This window comes from Aphelocoma coerulescens, chromosome 4 (assembly GCF_041296385.1).
Source record: "Aphelocoma coerulescens isolate FSJ_1873_10779 chromosome 4, UR_Acoe_1.0, whole genome shotgun sequence".
In the NCBI taxonomy this organism is placed as follows: domain Eukaryota; kingdom Metazoa; phylum Chordata; class Aves; order Passeriformes; family Corvidae; genus Aphelocoma; species Aphelocoma coerulescens.
This window is the reverse complement of record NC_091017.1, coordinates 17,016,247-17,039,348: the sequence shown is the minus strand read 5'-3', so window position 1 is coordinate 17,039,348 and position 23,102 is coordinate 17,016,247. Positions and strand designations below refer to the sequence as shown.

Genomic DNA, 23,102 nt, shown 5'->3' with positions numbered 1-23,102 from the left:
ACTTGGCTGAAAAATTGAACGTTCAGGATCAGCTCTCAATAGCCCCTCCTGGTCTGCTGTGATTGCAGGCAAATCATCTGCACTTTTAGGTAGCATCTCATTTGGAGGGGCCACAGTCATTTTCAGACTGCTTCCAGAAACTACACTTACAAACGTTCATGTCAAGCCCCTTCTCCCCGCCCCTTTCTTTACATAATTGTGTTTTCTTATCATCCTTATCTACACGAACAATGATGACATTATCTTGGCCTTTGATTGTGAAATTCTGTATTTACTCACTTGAGCTCTGTGGCTGCTGTCAGAGGGGTAACACACATCCTCAGTCTGGTTTCTGAAGCAAACTCTCATATGGACAGTTATTAAAAGGACCCAAATGTTTGCAAAATTGAATACTACCCAATACACTGCCCTATGAACAGGAGTAATTAAAAATGAGATTTGTGAAGTGCCCATCTATTTCCATACTTGACTTCTGCAGGTCAGTGCATGGGGTCATACAGAAAAAGGTTGATAGTTATACCAGCAAGTTGTCTTCATCTCAGACATGCAGCGTAGGCTTAACTGTGGGCCCAACAAGAATATATTTAATGAATACCAAAGCTCATTGCTTCAAAGGGAGAGGGAACTAAAACTCAATTTGCCAAAATACAGAAAAAAAAATAGATGGAATTTACTCCCATAGAAGATACTTGTGACTAAAATATATACTCCTCCCATCATCTGAGAAAGTCCCACCAAAGCATTCTGAATTGTACTATTACATGAAACCATGGAATTATAGCTAAATTATAAATACAAATATAACTATAGGCCTTTTCTGTCTTCTTCATTAATTTCCTAACATTCTTAACTAAAACAATTCAGCACTGAGTGGTCTTCTCAAGGTCTTGCTCTTGCCCCAGACTTGTTCACGAGACTGTATTAGTTTATTGAATGAAGACATAAAGGTGGGTCTGTATCTATTTTACTGAGTATTTCACATGCAGACACAAGTGGGACAGGGGCAGATGAGCAATGCCAGCCTTCTTAGCTGGCAGACCACCATCACCACAGCCAATTTAGGATCAAGCAGCCCATAGGGTTGCATCCTGCAGTCCTGCGGCCAACTAACCAAACTAACCCTAACCCTGGGGTCTCCTCTCCTCCGTAACCCTAACCCTAACCCCCTCTGCATCCTCCCTCTGAGAGCCCACTCAGCCCCTTCCTAAAGCCCACAGATGTTTCCATGAGGTGGAGGGGGCCCAGTGGCTGGTATAATCATAGAATATGCTGAGTTGGAAGGGACCCATCAGAATCATTGAATCCAACTCTGGCCCTACATAGGACACCTCAAGAATCCCACCATGTGCCTGAGAGTGTTGTCCAAATGCTTCTTGAGCTCTGTTAGGCTTGGGGCTGTGACCACTTCCTTGGGATGCCTGTTCAAGTGCCCGACAACCCTCTGGGTGAAACGCCTTTTCCTGATATCCAACCGAAACCACCTCTGAGTCAGCTTCACGCCGTTTTCTCAAGTCCTGTCACTGGGACAGTGCCACAGAGATCAGGGTCTGCCCCTCCTCCTCACAAACAATGAAGACCGCAATGAGGTCTCCCCTCAGTCTCCTCCAGGCTGAACAGACCAAGTGACCTCATCCACTCCTCATACGGCTTCACCTCAAGGCCCTTCACCATCCTCATGGCCCTCCTTTGGGGGCTCTCTAATAGTTTAATGCCGTTCTTATGTTGTGGCACCCAAAACTGCCCCCAGCACTGGAGGTGAGGCCGCCCCAGTGCAGACCAGAGCAGGACAGTCCCCTCTCTTGCCCAGCTGGCGATGCTGTGCCTGATGTCCCCAGCACACAGCCGGCCCTCCTGGCTGCCAGGGCACCGCTGACTCACATTAAACTTTCCCTCGACCAGGACTCCCTGGTCCCTTTGCACAGCGCTGCTTTCCCGTTCCCCAGGCTATGCATACATCCAGGGCTGTCCCGCCCCAGGTATAGAATCCCGCACTTGCCCCTCACGCGGTTGGTGACTGCCCATCTCTAGCTTTGCCGAGGTGTCTCTGCGGAGCAGAGAGCTCTCTCTAGTAGCAGTACCTGCCCGCATTCCCCGCTCAGGGACGCCCGCAGCGCCCCAGCCGGGCTGCCTTGCCCGGGGAGCACCGGCGGGGTCCCAACCCCCCGCCCGGTGCCGCTGCCGCCACGGGGAGCTCGGAAGGGGCGGGCGCCGGGCTCTGCCCGCCCCGCTCGGGCGTGTCCCGGCGGGGCTGCGGGGAGGGCGGCTCCGCTGAGCTCGGCTCGCCTCTGCCCGCGCCCGGCCGTGCGCGGGGGGAGCCGCCGCTCCGTCTTTGTGGCTGCGGCTGCGAAAGGCGGTGGTGCTGCGGTTCGCGGGGAGCCGAGCCCCGGCGCGGCGGTGGCGGCAGCCATGGGGCTGCAGCCCCTGGAGTTCAGCGACTGCTACCTGGACAGCCCCTGGTTCAGGGAGCGAGTGAGAGCGCATGAGGCCGAGCTGGAGAAGACTAATAAGTTTATCAAGGAGTTGCTGAAGGATGGGAAGAACCTGATCGCCGCGACCAAGAGTGAGTGGTGGGGAGCGGGAGGAGCTGCGGGGGCGGCTGCCCGGCGTCGGGAGCTGTCGCCTTTGAGCCGGCGGCGCTCGCCTTTGTGGCACAGAGCTTTGCGCTGGCGTTCTCCAGCCGCTCCCTTGGGTTCCCCATCAGCCGCTTGGAGACGCAGGTCCTCTCCAGCGCTTCTCCGCAGAGTGGAATAAGGGATAAAGGCTGTGGCAGCGCAGGGTGACTCCTGTTGCATCTGCCCGGTTCCTGGGCCGGGCCTGGCTTCTGTGTTCGGCGGTACCGAGCCCGGAGCCGGCTGCCCTATGGAATGCGCCGGGAGGACTCGGTCCCAGGTGTTACTGGCGCGCCGCAAGCTGAGCGGCTGTGAATCGCCTACCTGAGCATAACCCTGTCGTGTCTGAGAATTTGCAGCCTGTGGAGAGGCTGCTGGAAAATACCTTTGTCAAAAGAAGTGTGGTCAGGAATTACTAGACTTTGTGTTGACAGCGCTGGTTCCCAGTTCTATGCCTTTGGCCTCTTAAAACGGGATAGTGTTTTGTTACTTTTGCGTTTACTCGTTGAGTATATACGTAGTATATATAAGTAGTTAGCTGTAATGTGTTTTGTGTGGGAATAATGGGTTTTTGCCTCGAATGACCATGTTCATGCATGTTCTTAGTGTAGTATTGTCATAACGTGACTTTTTCCATTAACTTCAAACACAGTTTTGTAGTCCCCTAAATATTTAGTAGGATGATCTGCTGTAGCAATTATTTAAATAAAACACTAATATGGTGCTCTGGCACTGTGTTCTCAGAACTGTACAGTACCTCTGGTATGGTAAACTTCTGAAGGCAGGAAACCATGCTGTCAAGATGTTTCCATTAAACTGATAGGGGTTTGGCCAGTGATCAGTGTAGCTGTCTGGATATGGTGAAGTTTTTAGAAACAAAATTAATTCATTTCTGTAAATAAAAAAACCTTGTTTTCTGGTTTTGTCTCTGCTAGAAAATGCCATATCAAATTTCACTTATCTGTAACTGTTATTCTTTGGCCAGTTAACATTGCAAATTGTGATCTTAGAGGATTATTCAAAATCTGTGACTGGAAGTGTCTGTATAAATCATCCTAACTTGGAGTGTAACATAAAAAAGTGTCCTAAAATTGGATAAGAACAGTAGAGGGAAATCATTCCACTTCTCTTCCTCAAGCATCTAGACAGTATTTTGGCAACTGTCCGAACCCCTCAGTTGCTCATGTACGGTTATGTATACAAAACTCAATTTGAAAGCATGGAGCTGGCTGTGGTGAGGAAAGCCCTAATTCAAATGAGTGTCCTGTCCACAGCTGTGTGTCCACAACACACCAGAATCTTGTGCTGGTAAATTGGCTTTGTGTGCAGTGCTCAGGGTGCTTCGCTGTGTGTGGTGGAAGCCAGGTGTGCTGGCCAGAGTCACCTGGCCTGAGACTGCTTGATGAAATACTTAGGGCTAGCCCATGAGAAATATTTAGATAAGCTATCTGAGATGCTGCCTGGTGTTCAGGTCTAAGTAATGCCTTCCTTTCTGAGATGACAGTCAGAAGGTTTATTTTTGAGTTTAGTTGCTGTACCTTATTCTAACAAACGTCTTCAGCATACCTGTTTGGAAAGTACAAACAGGTTAGACCCTTCCTTCCATGTTTCAGTTTTCTGCAGTTGTTTCTCCTCTTTAGAGTGCCCTGAGTGACAGGTTTGCAGCTGAGTTGCCTTCCTCTGGTGCTGGTGAAGGAGTGCCACTATTCAACAGACATTTAAAGATAAATTGAGTCAGAGGAATCACAAGAGGTTAAAACCCACTAAAACACCAGTGGTTACGGCATTGGTCCTCCTTGTGTTTGCAGAAGAAAATGTTACCATCTAAATTCTTTGAGGAACCTGATTCATTTGCTGTCAGAAAACCAGATGGGATTAGTATTTGTTCCAAAAACCAAGTTTGAGAAGTGGTCTAGACACAATGGTCTATTCATTTCTGTCCAAACTGCATTTTCTGCACAAAGATAGGCTCACTGCAATTTCGAGAATGTGATAGTAAAGCAGGGTGTAGTGACCTTAGATGACTGCCTCTTAGACAACAGTTGCTGACAGTTTTTAGAAAATGAGTTTAGTCTTTTGAACAAAAAGTGTCATTTTAATAATAGCTAAAATCTCTATCTTTCTAGAACCTGGTAAAATATGAGATTTGCTTCTGGTGTAATTGATATGTGAGTGTAATAAGCTGCTCTGAGTGGTCTGTAAAATAGAAGATGTAGTAGGTGCACTACTGTTCTTGAATTTGTGAGAAATGTGTAATTTGTGAGACTGCAATAGAGACCGCCAGCGTTTCCCTCCATTAGCAATTTCCTTATTTCACTTGTAAAGCTGACAACAAACGTTCTGGGGATTCTTTGGGTGTGAATAACTGATGCAATTGAATAGATCCCACTTCCTGCCTGACAGCCAGCCTTGTAAGTGACTTTGATGCTGCCTGCACTGGGTTACATCTTGACAGGTGAAAGCAGATACTGCTACCACTCCCTCTAATTCACAGGAACCATCAGTGTCTTGCAGGGCACAACAGTAACATGATGTGGATCTTCTCATTGGCTCCTTTCCATTTGACTCCTCAGTTGTATGGGATTGTATTTTTCACCTAAAACTCAGAAGAATTTGTTTTTTATTAGTACAGGACTATACTGCTTAAAAAAGAGAGAAAAAAAATTGCATTTTGAAATTGTTGAATCTCCAGAGTAAAGCATACCTCAAGTGTATCTTTACACTTTAAAGTTTTCAGCAGTTTCAAGAATGTGATAGAAAGATAAACAAGAGTGACTCAAAGCTGTCTGTTTCCTGTGTCAGGTTTTGAATCACCGAGTTGTCTAGTTCAAGCTAAATACTGGAAGGATGAATAAACAATAGGTAGCTCTTCCTTTTTTTATGACAATTAAATGTGTTTAAAAGGAGTACAAAACCATTTTTTCCCTACTGTTACTGATCAGTAAATACAAGTGGTATACACATATGCTTTTAAAAATAGAAATTCCATATTTCTCAGGGGATTCCAGTTCAGTTAAACAAGTTAGGATCAATATAGTTTATAAATAACTTCTGGATGGAGGTAGTTGTGCTTCAGTGAAAGTGAATTTCAAGGTGCCTGATCAGAGAATCCTTATTCTGAATCATTAAAGGAACTTAAGAAGTTTAGTTCTGAGCTCTTAAAAATTTGCAGTGCAATTTGTTGGAAGCTAAAGAATACACTGGATAAATACTATGTATTTATTCTGAATTTTTCTGCCTATGTTGGTCCAACTCTTGGTCTCTTCACAAGAGTGTGAGATTTTTGGGGTTTTTTGAAGATATTTTTGAAGGTTTTTGTTTTGTTTTGTATACCTACAGCAGAAGCTGCCACTGCTTATGGGACACCAGGGTAGAGTAGGAAGAGTCACCAGGAGTATAGGTTTTGGCCCTGGGCATCTCACAGGGGCTTTGCAAAGGATACTTGGGAGTGTGTGCTCACAGCTGTTCCATGTGCCTGAAGGCACAGCCTCCCCATTCTTGGATTTAGGCTCAAATTGGAGCAGAATTCTGTTTGGGTCAACTTTGGTGACTTTGTAATGGGCTGGTGAAGACAGAAGGTGGATGTTTTTGGTGCAGTGGGCATCCTGGCTAACCAGTGCAGCTCAATATACTCAGTGACGGGTTTTAATGCTATTTTCATTTTGTTTTTACAGAAGAGTTATTTCTTGCACTCTTCCAGACAGGATACAAAACGGGATCCAGATTTATTTTATGCGTAGAGTTTGTTGGAATATACAGAATTACTGATGAGTCTTTGTTTTAACAAAGATGGCTGAAGAACCTAACCTGGTCCCAAGCCCCAGTCTGATGTCTGAGTTGTCCAAACCCATATTCTTTTTCTTGGCCAGTTCTCTTAGTGTGTGGTGGTGGTTAACCTTTCAGACATTGGTCTAGGTTAGGTTTTGGCCTTACCTGGTATATTTATTATTAAGTGAATATAAAGGCTGTGGTAATCCACGTAATAAGACCTCATAAAATCCTCTCAGACCACTTGAGCTGTGGTATATTTTTTTCTTAAGCACTTATTGTCCATTTTTTAAAGCTTTCCTTAGTATAATCTGCAGTTATGAAACCATGTGTAATGTGTGCCAGCTTTCAAAGCCTTAGGAATTTTCTGCAACAAAAAAGTTCTACTGACATTCCAGTGCATGTCAAAGAAGATAAAACCACTAATATAGAGCTTATTAATAACTCCTAGAGAAGAAATGGACATTCACTAAAGGTTTAGGTAAAATCCAAAGGTTGAGTAAAAACTTTATGCCATTCTTACTTAATGGGGAAGGGGGGAATATTGCAAGAGGGTCTCAGCTGAACTTGTGTGCAAAGTTTCCTAAATCAACTGTGCTTAGTTTGGGCTCTGTATTTGATTAATTTGCCTTGAATTCAGTGAGACCTCTGAATGAATAAATCTTTACATTTAGCATTTTAGAAAGCTAATTTATTTTTCAGTTAGTAACTCAAATCCAAGCTTTATTACTATTTTAAGGCATGCTTTAAGTGTGATAACCATAAGCAAATCAATGCTGTATGTGAACGCTCTGAGATTTAAATTTGATATATACCCTACTCGGGTCAATAAAAATTACTGCAAAGGCAGTATTGCAAAGGCTACTCAGATGTATGTACCTTTAAAAAACCCCAACTTTCTATTGGAATTGTTTCCATTATTGAGCTCATTAGAAATCTAAGGCAAACAGGTCTTTGGGGCCCATCTGATAGAGCTTTCCCTAAAGAAAGAGCTGCTGATAATAACGTAATAGAATGTTGCTTTTCCCTTCCCTTCAAGATAATTGCCACAGCTGGGGCCTAATTAACTGTGACAGCACTTTATTATTATTTTTTTTTTCTTTTCTGCTTGCAGATAAAGTTGCTTCTGTACAAGGACCAGGGAAATGCTTATTCTTAAGAAAGTGTTCTAAAGAACGTTTTGTTTAGCTCCACCCCAAGTAGAGCACTCGTTACTGTGTCAGTGGCTATAAAAAGTGTCAGACTCATTCTGTGGAGGATGCCTGTTCGCCAGCTTGAATCTCGTCTCTTCAGCTTGAATTACTAGTTAGCTCCATTACTGTCTTTGTTCTGTAGATGTTCCACTGTTCATTTTTTTTTTTCTGTATTGAAAGCAGAGTGTTGTGCTAGTGAACTTTTGTGATATCAGAAAATATGAAATTTCACGAATTTATATGGATTTTCTCAGTTCTGAAGGAAGTGACAAGCTTGTTAAATGAAGTGATTTTGTCTTTTAATCATTTTGGGAAAATGTGTCATTCTTCAGGAAAATGTGTCATTCTTCAGCTTTAGATAAAATGTGTGAATGGTCATTAAAGAGAGCATTGCTGATAATGTAATTGTCAGCTTTCAGGACAAAACCAACAGAAATAAGTTTATAATTTTTAGAGAAGCTGTCTGTAGATCATATTGAGAAGGTTTTTTCCTCGATATTTTTTTAAAGACGAGACTTTTAGAAATATAATTTATATGTAAGTTATATGGAATCTCAGTCTATCTTAAGGAGGTGTAAAAAAGAGTGGATTTGCCCCACAGTCTGTAAAGTGCCAACACCTGCTTGCAATTAAGTGAAGAAAAATAGGCCCACTGCTAAGGCTGTAGGTGTATGCTGTTCCTAAAATTATCCTGTGCTTGCCAGCTCTGTGTTGCAAAAATGTTGCAAATTTTAGCAAGCTGAGCTTATGACACTGATAACGCTTCTCAAGTCCAGTCTAAAATAACTTGATAACAGTTTTATTGACGCAGAAGGTCTCTTTCTGCCTGGCACAGATGTTTTTTCAAGGGGGCAGGAAGGAGAGTGCTATGGTGATATTTTTTTGGGAAGTAACAAACAGGGCTGGGTGCTCTGCCCTTTCTTTAGACAGGGAGCACGTGGAAACATGTTTGGAATGGCACTGAAGAGCTGCATCCCGGTACTTGTCTCCTCCCTCCCAGCTGTTTTGTAACATTACATAATTAATGTATAAAGTTTACATCGACTGTAGTGCTTTTGTTTTACAATGCCAACTTCAGTCACTACTGCAACACTTAGCACGTTAACCTAAAAACCAGGGGCTTGGCTGTTTTAGAGAGAGAGTTCACAGCATGCGAATCTTGGCAATATGCTTAATGTTTTGATAGTGTGGGTTGTGGCTTCTTGAGATAATTTTTTTAATTTGCTTATGCCTGATGGGGCTTCCTTTTGTATCTAATGCCACTTTTCTGAGTTTTGAGACCAGATTTACTGTTGTTCTATGACAGTTGTCCTTAAGGGGTTACAGTATGCTCAGTGTTTTGGTTATCCTGTAAAAGTCTTCAAATTTCTGAGTTGGCTAATTAAGAAACTTGGAGCAGTTGAATGCTTTCTGGAACATCTAATGAATGTAAAATATATGATCAAATAAACTTGGGCACATATTGGCAGAATAGTTTAAGAAACTACTGTTCAGGGAATTTATCATCTCTCTGCTGGTGGTTGTTGCCACCCACTGTAGTTGTCAGTCTTAATCAGCACCCAAAATCTGCCTCACTGCTACATCAAACCCATCTTCCTTGCCAAGTTTAAACTCGGCCATCAGTTTTGCAATGAGTTGAAGCAGGCACTTGTGCTCCATCCCAGCAGCTTCTGTGGAGGCTGTTTTCCTCTGGGTGTGACTTTGATAGAGAGAGGGCCGTAATTTATGAAGCCCCATATTATACATCTGGGATAGATGTGTGCCTTCTGTCCAAAGCACGTGTTTTGGTATCTTACTGGGAAATAAGGTACTGGAAATGGAAGTCTGTTGCCTGGTTTGCTCTGAGCTCCAATTCTTTTTCTAAACAGATATTTTTAGCAATTTGCGACAGACAATCTCAATGTCATGTTGTTTTTCTGTACCTGCTTGTAACTATAGATGGAGCTTCTTGCAGATACCATGTTCTTTGTCTTTTACTCCTTCTGCCCTGTTTTTGTTTCCTCCCTTTGTTGTTCTTTTCCATCCTGTGTGTTTGCTCATCTTTCAGGATAAAAATAGAGAGAAAACATCCAGGCCCTCAGAAGCTATGTGGCCATCACAGGCCAAGGCTAAATCAGAAGTTCCTGTAAATCATTCATGTTAGTCTTGTCCTCTGTGGGAAAGGAGCAGTTTGAGGGGGAAAATAATCTACAGGGATGGAAAATTACAGTGTCATTAAACAGATTGTGGTTTTACTACAGCCCAGACCTTTGAATAAACCTCCTGTTGTTGCCTCTTTGAATGAGAGGACTGGGCAAGTGAAGGTTATTGGTTCGATAGGTAGGTCAGAGAGGGGCTTTGTGTCTCAGTAGATCTGGTTGTTACAGCTTCCCTGGGTCCTTGTCAGCTTTTGTGTGTGCACCTGGCTGGTTGGGACTTCATGTCCTTGAAGAGGAAAAACAATGCTTTGTTTAATTTGGCAGGGAATCTGGAGTATCCAGGATGAAACTGAGCAGGGCTGTGTACCAGAGCTGGGCCTTGAAGGGCATTGTACTCTGTGTGGTGTCCAGGAATAGGTTCTCAGCCACTTTGTTGCTGGTGAATGGCTTTTAGCTTTGAAACATGTCTGTTTCCTCCACTAGTCTGGTGCATTGGGGCTTAGAAATAATGAATGAATTAATGGTGAGGAGTATGAAGTTTGTCACATGTGAAGTGTTTAAGCCTTAAGAAAAATCAGATTGTGATGTATCAAATCTCAAAAATTGGATTGTTTTCCCAAGGAGAGAGAGCATCTTATTTTTGTTGGGTTTAATCTGTGGTTTTGTCAGTCATTAGAGTTGCTTGCTTTGAAAAATATTAATAATATTTGAATGTAGGTATGTTGGAACAAAAAATAATATAAGGAAATTTGTAGCAGTTTTAAGTGAAAATATAATTGCTTAGGATGTGCTTCTTCAAAAGACATCCCACTATCTTGCAAGCAGGTGGAGGGAGCATGCTGCCAGGTCACGGAGGACCTGACACAAACTTGTCAAAGTATCACTTTGACAGTGGGTCACAGTTCTTGGAAATCCGTTGTGGGGCTGAACTTGCAGCTTATGTGGATTAACAGACAGCGAGTGCTGCATAGTGTCAGCCTTTGAAACACATGGGTGCTCTGAGAGCAAGGCAGTGTAACTTGTCCATACCTTTTTCTTGTTAAAATATCGGGTTGTAAACTCTCTCTGTTGGAGAGGCCTGGACTGACTGACAAACTCAGTCACGAGCCAAAGGACTGTTTCTCCAAAGCTTTTGTCTGTTCAACTCCTCAGCCTGCAAGCTTTTCAGGAACAAAGCTGACTTTGTCCTGTCTGATCTCAAACACTTGCTCTGTGGTAATATTACTGTTCTTTTATTGTGCTTCATTTTATGCTTTCAGTCATTTCAAAATGCACAGTTTCAAATTTCTGTTGTGCCTTTTCCTAGTTGTTCCCTTGTTCCAGGGGATTCAGCATTTTTGCTAAAAAAAAAATCAAACTACCTGGAATTACTGCCTTTTTTTAGAAGTGTCATGGCTTAACCCCAGCCAACAACCAAGAATCACTCAGCCGTTTGCTCACTCCCCCAGTGGGATCGGGGAGAAAATTGGAAGGGTAAAGCCAGAAAGCTCCTGGGTTGAGATAAACACAGTTCAACTGGGAAAGCAAAAGCCATGCACATAAATGAAGCAAAACAAGGAATTAATTCACTGTTTCCCATGGGCAGGCAGGTGTTCAGTCATTTCCAGGAGAGCAATCATATGTAAGGGTTACTTGGGAAGACAAATGCCATTACTCCAACCATTCCCCCACTTCCTCCTTCTTCACCCTACTTTATATACTGAGCATGGCATCACTGGGTGTGGAAATTCCTGCCTATCCGACCTGATTTCCTTTTATGACAAGGTAACACACCTGGCTGATCAAGGGAAGCCAGCTGATGTAGTCTTTTTGGATTTCAGTAAAGCTTTGGATACTGTCTCTCACAGGATCCTTCTAGACAAGCTGTATGAGCACACCATGCAATGGGTGAGCAGCTGGCTCATGGGTTGGGCACAAAGGGTTGCAGTGGATAGGGTGACATCAGACTGGAGGCCTGTCACTATTGGGGTTCCACAGGGCTCCATTTTTAGCCCTGTGCTCTTTAACATCTTCATTAACAACTTGGATGGAGGACTGGAAGGGATACTAAGCAAGTTCACAGATGATGCAAAACTGGGAGGAGCTATTGACTCCTTGAAGGCAGGGAGGCCCTTCAGAGAGACCTCGACAAAATGGAGGGGTGGGCAATTACCAACCATATGAAGTTCAGCCAGGGAAAGTGCCAGATTCTGCACCTGGGATGGGGCAACACTGGATGTACAGGCAGACTGGGAATGAGGGGCTGGAGAGCAGTGGTGTGCAAAGGGACCTGGAGGCCCCGGTTGATGGGCACGTGAACATGAGCCAGCAGTGCCCTGGCAGCCAGGAGGGCCGGCTGTGTGCTGGGGACATCAGGCACAGCATCGACAGCTGGGCAAGAGAGGGGACTGTCCTGCTCTGGTCTGCACTGGGGCAGCCTCACCTCCAGTGCTGGGGGCAGTTTTGGGTGCCACAATATAAGAACAGCATTAAACTATTAGAGAGCCCCCAAAGGAGGGCCATGAGGATGGTGAAGGGCCTTGAGGTGAAGCCGTATGAGGAGTGGATGAGGTCACTTGGTCTGTTCAGCCTGGAGAAAAGGAGACCGAGGGGAGACCTCATTGCAGTCTTCAACTTGTTTGTGAGGAGGAAGAGAAGGAGGAGCAGGCACTGATCTCTTCTCTGTGGTGACCAGTGACAGGACCTGAGGGAATGGCCTGAAGTTGTATCAGTATTTGGTTGGATATTGGGAGAAAGTTCTTTCCCTAGAGGATGGCTGGGCACTAGAATGGTCTCCTCAGGAAAACAGTCACAGCACCAACACTAACACAGTTCAAGAAGCATTTGGACAATACTCTTGGGCATATGGTGTGACTCTTGGGGATGTCCTGTGCAGGGCCAGGAATTGGACTTGGTGATCCTTGTGGGTCCATTCCAACTCAGCATATTCTGTGTAATACCCCTTCATCAGTTGGGGTCACCTATCTCAGGTGTATCTCATCCCAATCCCCCATGCACTCCCAGTCTCCTCGCTAGTGTGGTTGTGCAAAAAGTGGAAAAGGCTTTGGCTCTGTGTAAGCCCTGCTCAGCAATAACAAAAACATTCCTGTTACTGTCACTGTGTCCAGGACAAATCCAAAACTCATTCCCATGTTAGCCACTAAGAAGAAAATTTATTCTACCCCAGCCAAAACCAACATAAGAAGTAGAAGAGCTTTATGCTGAAAAGAAATGCTCCTCTCTCCCATGGCTGTTTTTGTTTTGTTTCACAAAACACAGCTGTGTGTCTTCCAACACCATTACTGCTTGTCCCATGGGGTTCTGTAGGGTTGCACCTGAGGGGGAAGGCTGCCATCCTGAGGGGTAGGGAACAAGCTAGTGAAACATGGAAATTCATTGTTGCCACCTGTGTCTCTCTTTTCACTGCAGTTTTTTGCAATGGTTTGAGAAGGGAGTGGTTCTAAGCTCCAGACATGCAGCTCAAGTTTTTGTGTAGTTAGTATGCTGAACTGAGGAAACGTTAGTGTTGCATCTTGAATGTCATGTGTAGAACTTGGCACTCTATTTGGATGAACTTTGCTGAGGACCTACAGCAAAACCGAAGGAGATTTGAACCTGCTGAGCCACGTAACTTGCTCTGAGGGTATTGGTGAATAGAAATGCCCTTTGAGAGGGCTGAGGTCTGAAAACAAGCAGATTGAAGATCCACAAGAGAGGTCAATCACATACAACCTAACAGAAAATTTTACTGCATGTATACAGATATTACATAATATATAGTGTGTGATGTCCAAGATGCAAAGATTATTTGGAAAATGTAGCTTTGAGACTCAACAGAAATGATTCTTTGCCTTCACTTACCTGGAAATTCAGTTTCCCTTCCTGCCTCCGTTACCCACTTTAATGTATCTGTAATTAGAGTGTGTCTTAAGTATGAATTCCTCTTTATTAATTTACAAAAATACCTTCTATTTTGGTGCAATGTAATTTGTATTGTATATAGGGCACTTTTTATTTTTTAGTTGCTGGAAATAGGTTGCTGTCAGTCCTGAGGATCTTCCTATAGTGAACATGGTAAGTGTCTGCAAAGTTAGTTCTCTTTTCATATACGTGAATAATTTTATGTTATGAACAAAAAACCAAGCCGTGTCTAGAGAAGTGACTTTGTGAGCAGCTTTGGGCAAACTCTTCATCTGTTTATCTCTTTATTTCCATCGCTATTTAATCTGTTGCTTCAAATTTGGGATTATTTATCTATTAAGCATTTCATGAATACTGAAATGTCACAGACAAGTATTGTGTACAGTTCTTTCTGCATTAGGGGAGACTGCACCCACTGCTCTTTTTCTGAAGTCATTATTTGAATTGAGCAGTAGTTATAAACTGTTTTTATCCTCTTCAAGTAAATTAGCTTAATATAGAATCTGAGAGGAGAGTGCTCCATATTCTCCTACAGTCATGTGGTGGACATTTCGGTATGGAGGGCATGGCAGTATGAGCTCAGAAAGCAGCTGTTCTGCCCTTGCCATGCAAATTATTCCAGTGGAAATTTCAGTCAGCAGTTTGGCTTTTCTAAGGTTTATAACATTTCATCATTCACTTTTTTAATAGAAAGTATCCAGATGTAAAGAAAAACAGGTGTGCCAACCTTGCTACACCACTTCATGGATGTACTGAAGTCCACTTCAGATTGGTAAAGTTATTGAAAAGCTTGCTTCATTGAGGAGGTTTTTTTTTCCTCTCATACCTTTTTTGTTGTTTTTGAAGTGAAAGTGTTTAGAAGGAAGCTGGCTTTGATACCTTCTTGGAAATTAGTTTGGCATAATTACTGTCTATGCATTTAAAAATGGAATTAGGAAGTAAGATGTCAGTGAAGAAAAGCAGCAGTGTTGTTTTGGATGGAGGAAGCAACTGAACCACACAGGCAATTAATCTGATAGTCCCTCCCCACCACTTCTCTCTGGTACAGAGAAAGGTTTCTTTCAGTGGAACTTAACTGTGTTGGCAAGCAACATGCAACAGAACCAAGTAATCAGAGCCCCTCCTGAAACAAAAGCTTCTGATACCACAAAAATGTCAAATAACTCCCAAATAATTCTATCCATGTTTATTTCAATTTCAGTCTTTTTATAAATAAAGCTTTCCTTTCCTGTAGTGACAGCTATGGTTTGCTTGCTTTTAGAATCTTGAAGACTCGTGAGCAGATAAAAGGGTTTGTATGCTTTTGATGTGTCAGATTTGATGGCAAAGCCTTGTTAAGAGAATTTAACTGTAAAGAGTGTTGTCTTTTAAATAAGGATGCTGTTCTTGATAGAATTTTCTTTTCCTGAAACCCTTTCTTTCATTTTCTATTTTAAATATAGAATATTTCCATATTTAATAGTGGTCTGGAGGTGATCTCACATATCATGAGGACATTATTGAATGGCCTTATTGGAAAATTGCTTCCTAGACACTATTATTAGTGTAGTAGCCGAGAGAGATATGAGCAGCTGCTGAGTTTTGTTCTGAGTGCGTGGATGGGTGTGTTGGGGTGGCATTCCCAGTGACAAGCAGAGACGTGGGGGGATGCCAGGAAGGAATCTGATTGGAAAATAGTTGACATGAGCTCAGTGGTTGGTGATTCTGTCTCTCCTCTCTCTGTCTCCCTTCTGAGAGGTCTGAATAGTATAATTTTTCAGATGATTCCTGCCATAGTAAGCAGAAATTGCTGCCTTCTTCACCTCATTTGATGTCTTTAGCTGCCTTTCTGGGGAAAATTTATAGAACAAACTCAGGTGACTGTTCTAGTGTGAGTATGAGCAGCAAAGGTCTAATGGGCATAGCTTTTAGCACATGCTACCATGGAGACGTGCTCATAGTTCCTAAAAGATTTTGGGATAGAGCTGTAGAACAGGACAACTGAATCAAGGCCTCTTTGAAGTAGGTGCCTCTCATTCCTTGCTAGGCTTTGGAAAAGGTATGTTCAGACTGGTGTTGCCAATGTCAGTTGAATTTTTAGTCACAGGAGAGCAATTAGAGGGGGAAAAGACATGTCTTTTGTGGCTCTGTAAAACAGTGGATGGAATACACTGATGTCAGTAATTAATAATGTCAGAGGAAGAGAGCATGAGGGGTGTGGTGGGCTTTCTTGCTTGCTTGCTTTTTGTAAGACACTTGCTTATTCCCAGTTGCTTTGCTTCCACAGAGGACCCATTATAATGCTCTCTAGTGCAGTTTGCCTCAGCCTTTTCAGATTCTGTAAACTTTTCCAGTGGGAAAAAGAAAAAAATCATACTGTTTTGTATAACATGATAATATTGTTGTGGTGGCATTCATTTATTGCTACCACATTCATTTATTGCTCCTCACATTATTGAGTGAATTTGTTCACTTGTTTTCCTTTTCCCTTGTGTTTTCTGTTTGCTTAGACCTGTTGGATTTGGTTTCTGGCAGTCAGTTTTCTCAAATTGGGTTTTGATACTTCACAAACTTCTCGTGGTTTTTGGATCAAAGCCCATGGGAATGTTTTAGTGGTATGTGCAGTGTAGGGAGCTGTGAATTCCTTGGTGTCGTAATCAGTTCCATTAATTTTTGTTTGTTTTCTTAAGTTACAATGATGTTTGTCTGTGAGCTGGTTTAATGTTTGTTTTCATTTCAAGAAGATACATAGTTACAGTTGTAAGTGGATAATGAGTGTGAATAGAGGGAATTGAGAGTTCTTGTTTTGTGTCCCAGCAAAATGAAGCACGTCCGTCTGGCAATGACTAATTCTTCTGCATATTCTTAGTGATACTGGATACTTAGGAATTCAAGTCAAAGGGAAATTCCTTGCTTTGCCCTAAACTCCTGCAGTGAACAGCTTGGTGTGGTTGGGATTCTTGATAGCGTGAAGCTTCTTATTTAGAGTGGCCACTAGAAAAACAGTAGGAGGATTTATTTGCAGGGAATGTCACCAGGAGAATTAAAGGTGAGTTTATTTACTTATGATCAGCCAAGTCACAACCCATTTTAAAGTCTTGCTAATGGTTCCCTGTGTTCTATTTGTAGCATTGGGTTTTTTTGTCAGGTAAAGTATGTACACTTTAAAACCCATTAATATGAGATTAGTCTTAAAAATAAACAAACCTCTTAACCTATATAGCACTTGAAAATCCAAAGTGTGTAAAGCATTTTAGATGGGAATCTTTCAACATCCTGCACAGTAGGTTGGGCTGTAGTTCTGTTTACAGAAGCCTAAAGTGAGAGGCCAAGTGATTAGACAGGATTGCACATCAAGACCTCACTGGAGATGGAGTTAGTTATTAGGAGGCCCTGACATTTAACCTTATTACCCATGCATTGGCATATTTTGTTTTGAAAGACAGCTTGGAGACATTGGGATTGTGCTGTGAATTGTATGAGAGTTTCAGACTGCCCATTGAATTCCCTGACCAGTGATCAGAATTGTTTTGGTGTAGGTTCTTGGAGATTTGAAGATGGTGTGTTGGATTTTAAATGCTCAGTTTTATCGTGCAGTCATGTTAAACATTCCAGCAAGGTGGTGAATCCATCTGTTTGATTCTTTGGACTTTCTGGAATATGAAGGACATGGGACTGTTCATAGCTTGGTGCTCTGGTAGAATTGGGAATGTTTTGGCTTGTGCTGGTTGGAAACTTGCCCCGACTCCAGCAATTGGTTCCAGAACTACATCCAGTCAGACAACAATCTACAGACACTGCAGTAGTCACTGTACAGTGGCTTTGGCTTATCCAAATGTCACTTTGTGCCCAGCAGCCCATTCAGGCTGAAGGTGCAGGTGGCTGTGCCACCCTGTGCCCATGCTGGCAGTGTCCCCTGGCTCAGAGCTGCCTCCCTGCTGCTCCTTGTGCAGTCTGCCTCACATAGAGCCAGAGCCAGCTGTGCCCTTTCAAGCTCGCTGCCAGTTTTGACTCCCTTTTCTCCTTTTCCCGTCAGTGACTCTACCCAGCTTAGTTTCTGCCCTTACAGACAGTTACTACTGGCACCAGTCCTAAATTTAGCCCTAAATTTTTCCTTCTGAACCCATCCTTAGTCCTAATTTGGTGATTGCAGCCTTCAACAGATACAAGCCAAGAAAGGAAATTTTCCCTGCCGATGCTAACATCTCTCATCATCTGGCAAACCTCTGCTGAACCCAGCAGTGAGTATTCCTGCTGGCTGCTACCCAGCCCTAAAAGTAATTGACTGAATTTTTGGATCCTTCTCTTTCTGTCTGTTGACGGTGGTAACTAACAACAACAACAACAAAAAATTATCTGAAAGCTCTGCAAGTGAATCCTAGCTCAAGTCTTGCCCTAACACAAAGCAGGTCGCTCCCACTGAACTGCTATATGAGGCATGAACTAAATCTTACTTGGTTCCATTGTTTTACATGGATTAATTATGAACAAATGTCTTAGAGTAGTGTCAATCTTTGGAAGCCAGGAGTGAAGATTGTAGAATGTATGTAAAGCCACCGTGGCTTTTGTTTACACCAAAGGGAAAGAAAATGATAAATTGAGAATCAGAAAGGAGTTGGGATTTTTCATGGGCAGCAGTCAGCAAGCCAGCTTAATTGTAAGCTGCCAATAGTCACAAAGTTTTCCATTTTGAAACTATTTCTGTATTAGTAATTTTACTTGCCTTTTAAAGCAATTTTAATCTCTGTTACTAATAAGGACGAGGATGGTTGTGCTTTGAGTTGACATCAGACCGAGAACACAAGAAGACTCTTTTTGCAGAGGTTCCCATTTGCTGTGGGATTGAGACATATCAGGGGAAGATTCCCCTCCTCCTTCCCATAACCATACATGAGAAAGAAAATATGAGTGCTTTTCCTTTCCCTTTGTATCCATATAGCTGACTGTATGTGAACAATTTGTCTTACCTGTCTTGATGACACTTTGAAATACAGAAGGATTAAATAATGATTCTATATATCTTTCACTGAGAGAAATTAATTTTTGTGGGGAAAACTCTCTTCATTTACTAGGCTGTAATTAGGAAATCACCATCCGTTTTCTGCCCGCAGTTCTGTATAATCTGTGCAACTGTGAGCACTGTTCAAAACTTACTGTACTACCTTTGTCTGAGAATCCTACACTAGTCTTTGGCATGTTTTACTTTGTTTTGGTATAAGTTGCTGTGATGTAGAAATAAGGAGGATCAGCTTGTGATACTCATGTTTGGTTTTATTAAGTGTCTGCTACTGCTAACTCTACACTCTAAATAAATTTAAGATCAAATCACTTGTTTTGAAAGAGTGGGCTGTGCTGGAGAAAAGCCATAATGTTTTGCTGTGGGTTTTGGCCACAGGAACAGAGAAGTCTTCTCAAAGGAGTGAATCTGGTCTTATTTCTATTTTTCTTTAGAGGTTTCTTTCTCATCAGACTCTGTCTCTCGACATCCCAGGGCATCTCTTCTTTCTCTTGCATCACCCCACAGTTACACAGTACTTTGGTGAGCATTCTTGTGGTCAGTAACATATGTTAGTACAAGTTGTGCTTCCAGCTTTAAGTGTGCTTCTAAAGAAGGTGAAAAAAGAAGCAAATATTTGACAGTACTGAGGGCCTGTGTTCACCTGGGTGCACGTTTGTATTCAGAGCCTTGCACACACCAGATGCAAAGCTGTGATGGTAGAAGATAGAAGGATCTTGCTGGAGGTTCCAGAGGAAAAGCAAATGATGCTATGCAGCCCTGGGGCTGGGGTTTGATACTATCTCTTGCTGCCAGCGCAACATCCCAGGTTAATACACCTTCTAGTAGTGCCAGAGCCTGTCTGTGAGAGACTTTGTCCTGTGCTGAAGCTTTTGGTGCAAAGTCTCAGGCACTGCAACTTCCTCCTCTTGGTTCTCCTGTGCCCTTGCAGAACATTTGCTTTCCCTGCCTGCTCTGCCTCTACCCCTGGAAGATGCCATTTCTATTTAAACAATTATTTGTGTAATTTTTGTACACAGAAGCAAAGGAGTTGAAGTATTAATTATTGCAGAACTTCTATTGCAAGGTCTCTGAGGGAAGTGGGCATTGCACTTTTCTTTCTTGCTTACCACTATACTGGCTTAATCTGATGTGCCAGCATGCTTCCCCTTGGATAATTTTCCTTGTATTCTTAAAGTTAGACATTCCTGCTTGAAATACTGTCTGAACATTTAATTGCTTCAGATGGGTATTTCTGCAGGGAAATTGTGGTGATATGAGTCATGTTTACATTGTGTTCCCCTGAGCTTCCAGTGGTACTTGTATATGTGCGTGTGTTGCGTCCTGGTATCTGTGCACCATTCACCCATGACAGAAAATGAAGGGAAGAAACACCCACTAACTAGAAAAACTTGTAATTCAGTCCATATACCTTCTTTGATATGCTGTCCCTTCCTAGACAGGGTTGTGATTTGAATTGCAGGATTTAAAGTTGAGGGCAGAACAGCCTGAAGCACTGTGTCAAACTAAGAAGCTTTCATAATTGGTACCATTAAAACCAGTATAATTTCTGTAGCAGTCATCATGTAGGAAAAAGACCTCATTTGTTTGACTGTAAACATTGGAGGCAGTATTTCTTACATATTGTGGGTCACTAAATTCCTCACAGTCCTCATAAAGGCCTGCTAGACTGAGATAATTTATTATGTGAAGTAATTTATTGGGCAAAACTGTCAGCAGAACTGCAAGCCTCAGCTGAGCTGGGTGAGATTTGTTTTACACCATGGCCTCCACTAGGCCTTCGGCAAGTGCACCTTTCCTGAATAATGTGAAAGACCTTGTCAAGCTGTCTCTGATAATTAGATTTGACATAGCTAATACCTGAAATACAGGCAGGACAGTCATGTGGCCAAATCATGGCTTGTCAGCAGTGAATGTGTTTGTATTGAGTTGCCTCTGTTGTTTTTGGGAAGGGAGCACTGCAGAAAGAAATCTAAAAAAAAAAAAAAGTATAAATGCTTCGTCCATTTTGTGCTGAAATAAAAGGTTACAGTTTCGCTATGCCAAATGGTTATTTATATATTTAATTAAAGCATAAGAACTTTCCTTTTTTGATAAGAAGAGATTGGGAAATGTGCAGACATTGTAAAATACTTCCGTTTAATTCTGAGTATCTGATAGTCACAGGATGGGCTTATGTTGTCAATCCTTCCTGGTGCTGAGGAACAGTAACATTTAACCATCTATCTCTTTAGTGTAATACTGACCTCGTGTTTCCTCTCTCCCTTTTTTTTTAATGGATTATAATGTTGGATTAAGTGAGACTGTCATGCAATGTTTAAGTGCTACTGTTGCTTTCTTTAATGATGGGGAGGGATGCAGTTTAGAAAAAGAAAGCAACTAAAGCCTAAGTGTGCAGAAGTGTCCCTCTGCTTGCTTGCTGAAATTGCAGATAACATGACCAAGACCATCCAACTGTTGCATTGTATGGAAGAATCCTTTAAGCAACCTGGGATCTCTATGGGCATCATTTCTGCAGAATAAATACACAACGTGCAAATGCTGGCTTTGAAGTTTAAGGAAAAGCACAGACAGTTATTTTCTGTTCCCTTAATGCCTTTCTGTGTTCTTCAGATCAAAATTTGCTCATTTATATTAAGAAGTGAAAATATATTTAGCTCGCTAATAAATGAAAGAGAGCTGCTTTTAAGCAATTCAGATGGAAATTATTCATATTGTAGGCAAATTCCTAAGAGAGAGGCAGGGAAGATAAGTGCATGATGCATTGTGAAGTAAAGAATCTTTTCTCCTTTCCTCTAAAAGAGCTTTGCATGGGTGTGTTTTGTTGCTTTCTAACTTTTAAGACTTTCTTAATTTTAATTTCCCATTATCAGAGGAAATTTCTGAAATTTCTTTCTGTATTACTGGGGAAAACAGGCTAAATGGGAATATTCAGGAATAGTTGTGGTTGCTTTCAACCAGATGTGGCCAGTTGCTGAATTACCTTCATGATTCTTTCCTCCGCTTTTTAATTTGGTTGGCTGCGCTGCCTTTTTTTTTTTTTTCTACCTCCAAAAGAAAGTTTACAATTCAAGGAAAGAAGGAATTGGGACAGTTGGTGGCATTTTTCTGAAATGTACATTCCTGCAAGTAGCAGGAGTTGCTCCAGTTGGGCAAAACAACTTTGCCTATTAATGTTTTGCTTGGAGCCACAGAGTGGGTTATGAAATTCTTGGATTTGAATGAACCTCCAAATATACAAAACATTAAAAAAAAAAAAAATGTGGTGAGCCTGTCTTGCATTATCTGTAGGTTTTCAGGGTTTTTTTTGTGTTTCCAGCTTTCTCTAACTCTGTCAGGCCTTGGACACAAGGAGAGCTTGAGTGTGACTGAAACCCCTTTGAATGCATGAAGAAAGCAAAGAAAAGCTAGGTTTGCAGCTGTCTAAAGCAACTTCCAGCTGATAGCCTGGCTTTGTCACACCCTGTTCCTCAGTACACAAATTTGGCTGCTGGATTGCTTTGGAGCAGTGCTGTGCAGCAGCCAGAGGTTCCTTTGGTCCAGTCGATGGGAGGTTATAGTTGAGCTTCACTGAAAAAGTGTTAATTCTGGTTTATGGAGTCATCAACCCCACTGCTTTTTTCAAAATAATAGAAGATAAACTGTAACAAATGTTTGTATCTTATTCTTATTTGGTGTGTTTGGCTATATCGCAGCGTATTGCTTAATCTGTGTCACAGGAGTTAGTAGTGTGATGTTATTTTTTTTCCTCCCTAGTGTATTGCTAGCTCTCTTGTTTTTTCCTTTTGTTGGCCTTTTGTTTCTCTCTGATTTCTGTGATGGAGTTTCTTACTTTACAGAAGTGATTAAATGATCCATGAGAGAATTAGTGCTATAAAAGTCTTAGAATATTATTTATACAGACTTCAACACTTTTTTTTTTTCCTGAAGATGCCTGGATATCCCAAGAGTGCTATAATGCCTCCTGGTTTTTCTAGTTCATACTTAGCTAAACTGTGTGTATGCAGAATGGATGGGGAAACTTATGGCCTGATGCCTGCTGAAATTTCCCTTTCCTCAATCTGCTGAATCATATCAGTACTGCAAGAGTGAAACTGTGACAACTTCTGTCTCTAGTTAGGGACTAACACTTAGAAAATGCTGGAGGAAGTTCAGGTGTGGCTATAAGCAAATTAAACTGCTTCCATAAATATTGACTGATTTATCTCACATACTTGCACAGTGTGAATGTGACTTGATGGACGTGTCTTCATAGCATGAGGAAGAATTTGGCAGCTAGAGGATTAAACATCATCCTAGTTGCTTGTGATCTAGGTCAGATATGAATCTGGTGATCTGGATAATAAACCCCCAGCTTGTTAACAACTAGCTTGCAGTGGACCTTCACTATAAATTACAGCATTTGTCTAACATTATGTGCAAGTGTGAAGTTGCAGCATCATCCCTTTTTGTTCTGCTGTAGTATTAGGGAACTTAAAAAAAAATTCAAACATTATTG

At 42.1% G+C, this 23,102-nt stretch overlaps 1 protein-coding gene across 2 annotated transcripts in view; it reads left to right on the top strand.

The window, feature by feature from the left end:
* Nucleotides 1-2,227: 2,227 nt before the first annotated feature.
* The window catches only part of ARHGAP10 (Rho GTPase activating protein 10), a 139,936-nt gene continuing 119,061 nt past the window's right edge, over nt 2,228-23,102 (top strand). For both annotated transcript variants that reach the window (XM_069012834.1, XM_069012832.1), the window contains exon 1: nt 2,228-2,560. In XM_069012834.1, coding sequence (XP_068868935.1) covers nt 2,407-2,560 — 154 coding nt within the window. In that variant the 5' untranslated portion in view covers nt 2,228-2,406. The remainder of the gene's footprint in view (nt 2,561-23,102) is intronic.